The sequence below is a fragment of the Muntiacus reevesi genome, chromosome 3 (genome assembly GCF_963930625.1).
Source record: "Muntiacus reevesi chromosome 3, mMunRee1.1, whole genome shotgun sequence".
Taxonomy (NCBI): Eukaryota; Metazoa; Chordata; class Mammalia; order Artiodactyla; family Cervidae; genus Muntiacus; species Muntiacus reevesi.
Genome location: NC_089251.1, coordinates 13,321,028 through 13,330,558, shown reverse-complemented (window position 1 = coordinate 13,330,558; position 9,531 = coordinate 13,321,028). Strand labels below are relative to the sequence as shown.

Genomic DNA, 9,531 nt, shown 5'->3' with positions numbered 1-9,531 from the left:
GCGCCATGGAGTACACAGGGAGCCAATATGTTGGGGAATTTGTAGATGGCAGGTAAGGGGTTCGTTTAATTCACTACGCCTTTGAACATCCGTGACTGGAAAAAGACGGCGGTCTTTTTGTCCCTGCAGAGTTTTGTATCAGACACTTTCTCAAATTTTTTCCCTTTTAAACTTAAGGAAAATTCTTTTAGATAGGAATGTGTATTCCCATTTTACAGTTCAGGTAAATGAGATCCCGAGAAGTGAAGTAATTTGTTCAAGGGCGCGTATTCTAATTAACAGCAGAGCTGAGATACATCCATTCCATATATATGTGTGTGTCTGCTATCTGCCAGTATTAGGTACAGAGATAAGAATATAAATAAGATAAGAATATAAAAACTGTCAAGATCCTTGCTCTCATGCAGCTTATCATCTAGTTAGCATATTGCCAACAAACAGAGAAGATAATTTCAGATGGTGCCTTTGCATGAATCTTCCCTCCTCACAGCAACCATACCCCATTATCCAGATTGAAAAAGTGAGGTACAAAGTAGTTCCATAACATGCCCCAAGTCACCTAGCTGGCATTTGACAGAGTAGAGATGAAAACTTGGTCTGCCTCCAGAGCCCATGTTCTTTCTATTATAGAGTCTTGCTGTTGAGCCCCTGCAGAGGATGCATCTAGTTGAAACAATCCTAGAAGGCTTCATGGAGGAGATAATATTTGAAATGGGCCCTGAAGGTTGGGTAGGATCTAGTTGGGTGGAGATGCAAAATGAAGAATGTTTTCAGGCAGAGTGAACAGCATGAGCAATAGCTCAGAGGGCTTACATATGAAGGAGAGAGCAAGCAGTTCAGTTTGGCTGGAGTGTAGGATGTGTCTAGGGGAGAGTGGGAACGCAAGCTGGACAGGGTGGAGTCTGTGTTCTGGTGTAGAGAGATTTGAATACTCTGTACAATTCTGTGGGTGGGACGAGCCATGGGTAGACACTTGGTAGTGCTGGACATTAGGAAGTCTAATTTATTTCATCTCTGTTTCCCTCCTCATAGTGCATATGTCTGGTAGGCACTCAGTAAATGTTAGCCACGTGAATGAATAAGAGAATGAATGAGTGAGTGAATAATATTTGACATATGGTCATCATACCCTTGTTAAGGATTGATATCTTTATTATAAAGGAGCTCTTTTTGTTCTTTTAAATTTACTTTGAATTTAAGATGAAGGCTTATTAGCTTTTTTTTTTTTTTTTTTTTGGCTATGCCACATGGCTTGTGGGATCTTAGTTCCCCAACCAGAGATTGATCCTGGGCCCTCAGGAGTGAGAGTTCAGAATCCTAACCACTGGACTGCTAGGGAATTCTAAGACTTTTTGCCTTGAATGATAAAAGAAAAATGGAAGGGGAGGAGGAAGAGGGGGGAGAAAAGGAAGAGGGAGGGAGTGAGGGAGAGTGGAGGTAGGGAGAGCAGATCAGAGCCCATTGCTGTTGTACCAGTAAAAGGCAGCAGGACCCTGGGCCAAGGCAGAAGCAATAGGGCTGTGGGAGAGAAAAAAAACTATAGAAGTTTGGGGGTTTCATTGCCAGGACCTGGCAACTGATTGGCTCCTGGTCCCATTCAGAGAATGCTTTCAGTCCAGCCCAGAGCCCAGCTCCAGGCTTTGAGCCTGGAGATTGAGAACACTGAGGAGGAGCTGCTCTGGGGGAGGAGAGGATGAATTCTGTTTGGGATGGGCTGGAGATATCTGTCGATGAAGAATACATCTAAGTTACATTTAAAAAAAAAAAGGAGGGGAGATGCCAAATTTCAGAGATGGGTTTAGATGGAGACTGTGTTTAGAAGTAACAGATATAATCTTAAGCAAAGAGGTAGAGATATGAAGACGAGTTCTCTCTCCTCCTATGTCTTGCAGCAAAATAAAAGCAAATTAGTTTTTAAGCTCTTCTGCTATAGTTTCATAGCCATTAGTGCAATAAATTTTCAGAAATGTCATTATCCCTATTCTACAGATGAGAAACTCAGGCTTAGAGAGGTAGAGGTCATACAAGGCATAGAGAGGTGGAGCCAGGCCTGGACTCCAGGTCTCCCTGGCTCAGAAGCTGTGCTTAACCATAGTGCTCTCCTGTTTGGGGCCTGTGTGCAGTGGTAAGTTCTGTCATCCACTCAGTAAGTTCACTAGTTCTTCTGTTTCCTTCATTCTTTACTTAGTAGCACCTGTTTAACAAGAAACATGTTTCTAGAAGCTAAGAATACCAAGGTCTTCCTCTCAAGAGGCTTGATTACATAGGAGAGATGAAATATACAATTATGATACAAGGAAGAAAGTGCTAGGCATCCAACAGAGGTACAAACAAAACCAAAAATAAGTTTAGAGTTAGGAAAGATGATTTCCAGCCAGTGGGGAAAAACAAAGAAGGCACGAATGAATGACAGCTTGTTTCTTAAGCTCTCACTATATATCAGGCCCTTTACTAGGAAAACTCTTATTAGTATCTGGGCTCGTCTTGGGCATTAATGTCAGCCATTTCCCCTATGAAGCAAGTGGTCCAGGCGGTACCCTGCCCCTTGCTCCCATAGGGGCCTATCTTCCCTTGCAGGGCACTTATCACGCATTGTGTAATTGTTCAGCTGTGTCCCTCACTAGACTGTGAGCTCCTCAAGGACAAGGATTGCATCTACCTCGATCACTGTTGTGTCTATAGTATTGTATCCAATAGAGTAGACTTAGCAAGGCGCCTGGCATATAGCAGATGTTCTATAAATATTTGTTGGAATAAAGGAAGGAAGGAAAACAGAGGTTTAGGAAAGTCTCCAAGATGGTACATCTAGCATATGATGAAATGAGAGTCAGATTCTTGCTTCCTCAGGTGCATACTTGCCCCGGTTTCCTACTTGGGGGTGCAGTGGGCAGGGGTGGGCTGGTTGTAGGGAGTGGAGAAGACCCGGAATCAGCTCCCAGAAAGTCTGGTCCCTGTCTCTGCTTCACAGTGCTTGCTGTGTGGCTTTGAGCCCATTGTTCCCCTCTCTGGGCCTCCAGAGGGGGTCTTCCATGGGCAGCATGAACTCCAGGACAGCCCCTACTTGAGAGCAAGGGAAAACAAACAGACCAAATCTTGCATTCCCTTCAACACACAGCCCCTCTTACTTTTGAGCTCTAAGGGGAGCATTTTTGTTTCTGAACAGAATGGTGCAGGGACAATAACATCTGGGGACCCTGAGGTGCTGGCTCTCCTGCACCCCTGCCTCTGATCCTCCAGTTGCCATGAGGGTTCAGTGACTTCTTTTTGTCCTTACAGGATGGAGGGTGATGCTGAATACATCCTCCCAACTGAAACAAAATATATTGGGGAAATGAAGGATGGCATGTTTCATGGCCAAGGAACCTTGTACTTCCCCAATGGGAGCCGATTTGATGCGGTTTGGGAGAAAGGGTTGGTTGTAAAGGTAATCAGGTGGGGAGGGGAAAGCCTCAGACGGGAAGAGCCCCCGACGGGCACCCTGCCCTCCCCTCTGCTGCCCTCCTCTCCCGCCTCTTGATCTCCAGGGCTCTGGAATCTTCTCCCTCTCTATCCAGAAGGCCCCTGGAGAAGCCGTAATGAGTCTGAATCCTCTTATGCAACCAACTGTGTGACCTTGGGCCCATGACCTACCCTTTCTGAGACTCCTGTTTCTTATCTGTACACTGGGGACAATAGTTGTCTTAGTATCATATTGCCTCTGTAACAAATTACTGTCAACTCAGTGCCTTCAAATGGCAGAAACTTGTTATCTTTTAGTTCTGGACATCAGAAGTCTAAAACAGGCCAGCAGTGCTGCCTTCCTTCTGGAGGCTATGTGGGAGGAACCATTTCCTTGACTTTTCCAGCTCATGGAAGCTGCGTGCATTCCTTGGCTCATGGCCATGCATCCCTCTGACCTTCACTTCCGTCATCACATCTCCTCTCCCTCTGCTTTTGTCATCGTCTCATCTTCTATCACTCTGACCCTCTTGCCTCCCTCTTAAGAGAACCCCTATGATTACACTGGACCCATATAGATAATCCAGGATAATCTCCCCACTTCAAGATCCTTAACTTAATCCCACCTGCAGAGTCTCTTTTGCCATGTAAGGTTAACATTCATAGGCTCAATGATTAGACGTGGACACCTTTGGGGGACCGCAAGTCTGCCAGCCACAAGAGTATGAGGCTTCTCCTTAGGCTGGTTATGAGAATAAATGAGGCAGTGTGTGTGAGCACTCTACTCAGTACCTGGCACACAGTAAGAACCCAGCACTCAGTAAGTGCTAACTCCACCATTACAATCAGATGACTTATTAGTCATCTAACTCAAGAGTTCTTAGCCTGGGATTTGTGGGCCACAAATAGAATTCAGGGTGTCAGTGAAATCCCCTGATTTATATACAAAAACCTCTGTGCATATGGGACTCAAATTTCCCCAGAGAAAGGATCTATAACTTTCATGGGTTTCATTATGGGTGGGTACAGGGGCTGTCTCATAACCTAAAAAAAGGTTAAGAAACACTCCTTGCTTTTCAGCTTGGAGAATCTAAGCCCCAGGAAAGGGATGTGACTTACCCAAGGTCACCCTGTGAATTAATAGTATTGGAATTTCCACCCATGTTTCCTGATGCCCAAGCCAATGCAATGTGTACATCCTGAGGCTTCCTTTAGCACTAAGGCAGCAAAAGATGAATGTACATGTTTGGACAAAGAGCCATGACTGAGGGCCCTGACCTTTCTAGCCATGATAATAATAAAAGAATAATACTAACATTTATTGAGTGTTTACTATATGCCAGCCCTACGCTAAATGCTCTTCATGCACTATCTCACTGAATCTCATTGAATCAGTTCTGTTAAGCATACAGCATGATTTTCCAACTGGATGGAGGAGGAAACCGAGGGCCACCAAGGGGAGGTCATCTGCCCAAGGTCACACAGTGAACCAGACACACAACTCAGGACTTACAATCATGCCTCCCAATCACCACGGCTTTGAGTAGCTGTGATAGTGATCACTTCAATGAAAACACCACCCCTTCCCTTGACTTCCATCCTTCTTGGCAAGTGGGCTGTGGCTTCCTCAGACCCACGTGTGTGCACCTCATCTTCAGGGCACGTACACCTTCTCAGACGGGCTGCAGTATGACGCTGAGAACTGGCATTACTGTGACAGCTACGATCGGAGGTTTTACACCGAGATCTGCCACGGCTTGAAGCCTGCAGGTACCCAGGCATCCTTGCTTCCCTTCACACTCAGACGGAGAGGGAGGTGAAAGATGGATCTAAAGAAGTGGGTTGAGTCCCTTTGAAGTAACCCGCCCCAAATGAGAGGAGAGAGGAGCAGGACCACAGGATGTGACCAAGTTCTAGAGCCAGAAAGACCAGTCCTCAAATCTCAGATCCCCTGTACCAGCCAGGGAACAAGGGCAGGGCATTCACCTCTCTGAGCCTCAGTTTCTCCCCCTGTAAAATGGGACAATAGCTTCACTGACCTTACAAGTCTTAGAAATAAGATCACACGTGTAAAGTGTTTGCAGCAGTGTCTTGCACGCACAGTAGGTGCGTGGGACACCTCAGCTGCCGTTATTCATCAGATCAGCTGCAACAGTGACGTGGATGCAGTGATGGATCGTGTGCTCTGTGTACCGGGGGCCGGGTGAGGCTTTCTGTCCTCTCTGTCACACTGAACCCCCAGGTGACCCTGCCATGTCAGCTTCCTAGTCCCATGTCACAGAGGAAGGAGCTGAGGCCATGGAGCTCAAGCATGTTTCAAGTGGCAGAGCTCCCATCGGAGCCCATGGCTTCCTCTCTGAGGTCCCTACATCACATTGCCTCCCTGGAAAAACCGAGTTCCATCACAGAAGGGGACACTGGGGCCTAGAGTCTGTGTCCAGAGAGTGGCAGCTTCAGGGGTCCTCTGTGTTTCTGAGAGTCATGTGAGGCCAGCTGAACCTCAAGAGGCAAGATTTAGGCACAGCCCAGACAATATAGCCAAATACCGGGAAGTGACTTGTAAACTGTAAAAAAAAAAAAAAAAAAAAAATCCTGACTTAGAGGTAGTATGGTGGCACTGACAGAGCAGAGAGCTGGAAGATCGGGGTTGGAGTCCCGGCATTCCCCTCAATAGCTGGGTGAGCCTGGGGAGCTCAACGTCCCCAAGGACAGAAACCCCCAGAAAGCACTTGGGATTGGGGTCCAGACACCCTAAGTGCAGACCCTGGCTTTGTGACCAGGTGAGCCGCCTCCTCTCTCTCGGCTTTCTTGACACCTCACCCTCCCACTTTCTTCCTATTCCGTCTCCTTTGCCAACTCCCCCTCCCCCGTTATTAATTCTGGGGTTTACCACGGCTCTCTGGCTTAGGCCCTATTCTGTTTTCATTCTGAATCTTCTGCCTACAAGTTGATTCATGTTTAAGCCTTCATTTATTGTTTTTCAGTTGCTCAGTCATGTCCGACTCTTCGTGGTCCCATGGATAGCAGCACGCCAGGCCTCCCTGTCCCTCATTGTCTCCCTGAGTTTGCTCAGACTCGTGTCCACTGAGTTGGTGATGCCATCCAACCATCCCATCCTCTGTTGTCCTCTTCTCCTTTTGCCTTCATTTAATTGAAATCAAAATCCGTGAGTCTCAGATTCCTGCATCCTGTTTCCCCAACACCTCCATTGGGTCATCTCTCAACTTGTCTGCACTGAGTTCATTACCCTGCCCAGCAGCCCACTGACCCCCAGGACTGCTGCCCTGGAGACCATCACTCCCACCCCACCCCCACCCCCACATAAGCCTAATCCTGACTCCTCCTTCCTCCATAAGTGTGCAATCCATCACCTGGTCCTATGGATTCTGCCTCTAAAATATATCCATTCATTTGTTCATTAAACAGATACTTACCGAGCATCTCCATGGGCCAAGCTGAGCTTCTTCATCCTCTTTTGTTGTTATTGGTCAGTTGCTAAGTCACGTCTGACTCTTTGCAACCCCATGGACTGCAGCACATTAGGCTTCACTGTCCATCACCAACTCCCGGAGTTTGTTCAAACTCACGTCCATTGAGCTGGTGATGCCACCCAACCATCTCATCCTCTGTTGCCCCCTTCTCCGCCTGTCCTCAATCTTTCCCAGCATCAGGGTCTTTTCCAGTGAGTCGGCTATTCACGTCAGGTGGCCATCCTATCTCTCTGCACTATTCCAGACCTTCACCCTCTCCCCTTCTTTACCTGAACTCTTGAGATCCACACTGGACCCCCTCTGGGCCATTCTCCCCTCTGTGCTCACTTCCATCTCTGAAAACCATGGATCTGATGGCCACCTGCCCCCCTCCCCCACACAGCTTCTAGTGCCTCCTCACTATCCCGAAGATGAGGCTCCATGCTTTTAAAACAACCAGCGTTCTCCCGGTCCCGTGAGGTCCCCAGCCTCACCCCTCGCTCGCTGCCCTTCTCGAATGTTCTCTCTGCTCCCTCACTGGTGATGCTTGCTCTCTGTTCCTCAAAGAGACCATGCTCTTCCCTGCCAGTCCCCCTCCTGCCTGGAAAGCTCTAACCCTCTCGCTTCACCCAGATACCTCCTTCCCATCCTTCAGGTCTGAGCTTAATGCGCCTTTCTTGGGGCTCTTCCTTGAATTCCCAGACCAGGTAAGGCCTCCCCGTGACGAATCACAGAGCAGCCATGATCCCTTCCCTGAGCTCTGTCACAGGTGTCTGTCTTCCCGAGCTGGCTGTGAGCTCCTGGAAGGCAAAGGCGCTGTGTTCCTAGTGTCCGAGCACATTGTCTGGCGTATAGTAGGTGCTCAATGAAGAGTTATTACCAGACAGGAATAAGAGTACTGACATCGCAGTGGGAGCTGATGGGGTGCGCTTAGGGCAGGTAAGCAATGACCTCCACAGACGTTTCCTGAGCACACGCCCTGTGGCCGCCACCGGCTGGATCCTGGGGCAACTGGAGCTATGAGGACACAGCCTGCGCCTTCAGAGAGCTGCCTGCCTGATGCCACTGAAGAACCTTGTAAATGACTCCTCGTGGGGTAGTGATGACTTGGTCACAGGCTCTTCACCCCAACTGAAACCTGAAGGCCAAGAGCTCCTGGCTTTGGGCCCTCAGCACTCACACAGCACAGGTTTTGCTAAACCGAGCCTCTGTCTCGAGGCAGTGCACAGATTTCCCGCAGCCTCGCCTTCTCCTTCAGCGGCCCCAGCAAAGAAGCTTTGTCTAAGTACCCGCTTCCTTCCGAAGTCACTCTGCATACCTCTCTGGAGGCCCCCTCTAAGCCTCGGGGGCACGCTTTGTTGGCAGTGGGGAGGGTTAAGGCTACCCTTCACCTCTCTGGGCATCTATGAGATGGGTTTTGGCAGGAGGCTTCAGGGAAAGAATGGCTGTGAAGTGTTCACGTGGAGTGTAACACTCAACCCATAGTATCCCAACTCATCATGGTTAACCAACCTAAGCACAGCTCTGGGCGGGACCCTGAGCCGTGAGAATGGCGCTGTGCTCGGAGCATCCCCCTCAGTCCAGAGAACAGGGAGTTACGGAGACCACAAATGAGAGGAAACCAGGAAGTTCCTTCTTCCAACCTTATCCCCTTTTCTCAGGCTTCAGCTTCCAAGAGAGATGACACGCAGGAGGCATGCCCATAAAGATGCCCTGACTTCTTTTCCTCCTGGTAGTTCCAGTGTCCCCAATGCCCGGGTCCTCTTCTCCCCTGATGTTAGCAGCTTAATTTATAGGGCTAGAGTTTTATATACAGTAGGGTGTATATATAGTAATATGTATACACACACACACACACACACACACACACACATATATATATCAATCCCAGTCTCCTAATTCATCCCACCTCCTGATATCCTTTCAAGGTATCTCTCAACTCACCAATATGGACCCACCTAGAAAGATCCCTCCAGGCTGTTACGACTGCGGAGACGGCTTCTATAACCCAAACACGAGGATAGTCAAGGACTATAATTATCGCTTTCTGAGAAATGCAGGTATGTTTATTCCAAACCCTGTGGCATATGTTTTCTCCTCTCTCATCATACATAGGTCTGTGCACACGTGTGCACATACCTATACATGCAGTTAGTGGGAAAGAAGCTTTTGCCGATGAAAGACAAAACCTGATCGTGTGAGAGTTTCACTCTTCGGAATTCTCATGGCTGACAAGTCTATACCTAGTCGTAGAGTGGGGCAGAGGATGTTAGAGATCTCACTGTGACAACACATAAGTGTAGCACTGAATGGATTCAAGTACCCATCTTTACATGTTTCCCTGCAGCTAATGAGTGCCTGCTGTATGCTAGACACTCTGCTTAGTCTGGGCACCAAAACAGGGCAAAACTAGTCACAAACCCCTTTCTCATGGAGCTTCTTACTGTTGTTCAGTTGCCCAGTTGTGTTCAACTCTTTATTTGGCAAAGAGCAGACAAGTACTATAAACAGTTAATTGCATCATGGAATAAGCACAATGAATGGGGAAAAGTGGCCCTCGATGAAGGGTAAGGGTAGAAAAGAAGGGGGTGGGGTGCCAGAGATATGGAAGTGATGCTGTGGG

The 9,531-nt window shown here is 48.1% G+C and overlaps 1 protein-coding gene across 2 annotated transcripts in view; it reads left to right on the top strand.

The window, feature by feature from the left end:
• The first annotated feature begins 5 nt into the window (after positions 1–5).
• Positions 6–9,531, top strand: part of MORN5 (MORN repeat containing 5) — a 34,782-nt gene continuing 25,256 nt past the window's right edge. The window contains exons 1-4 of one of the 2 annotated variants that reach the window (XM_065927181.1): positions 6–52; positions 3,277–3,424; positions 5,097–5,208; positions 8,837–8,968. In XM_065927181.1, coding sequence (XP_065783253.1) covers positions 6–52; positions 3,277–3,424; positions 5,097–5,208; positions 8,837–8,968 — 439 coding nt within the window. Of the gene's footprint in view, positions 53–3,276; positions 3,425–5,096; positions 5,209–8,836; positions 8,969–9,531 lie in introns of those variants that run through there. The other variant, XM_065927182.1, reaches the window with a different exon arrangement.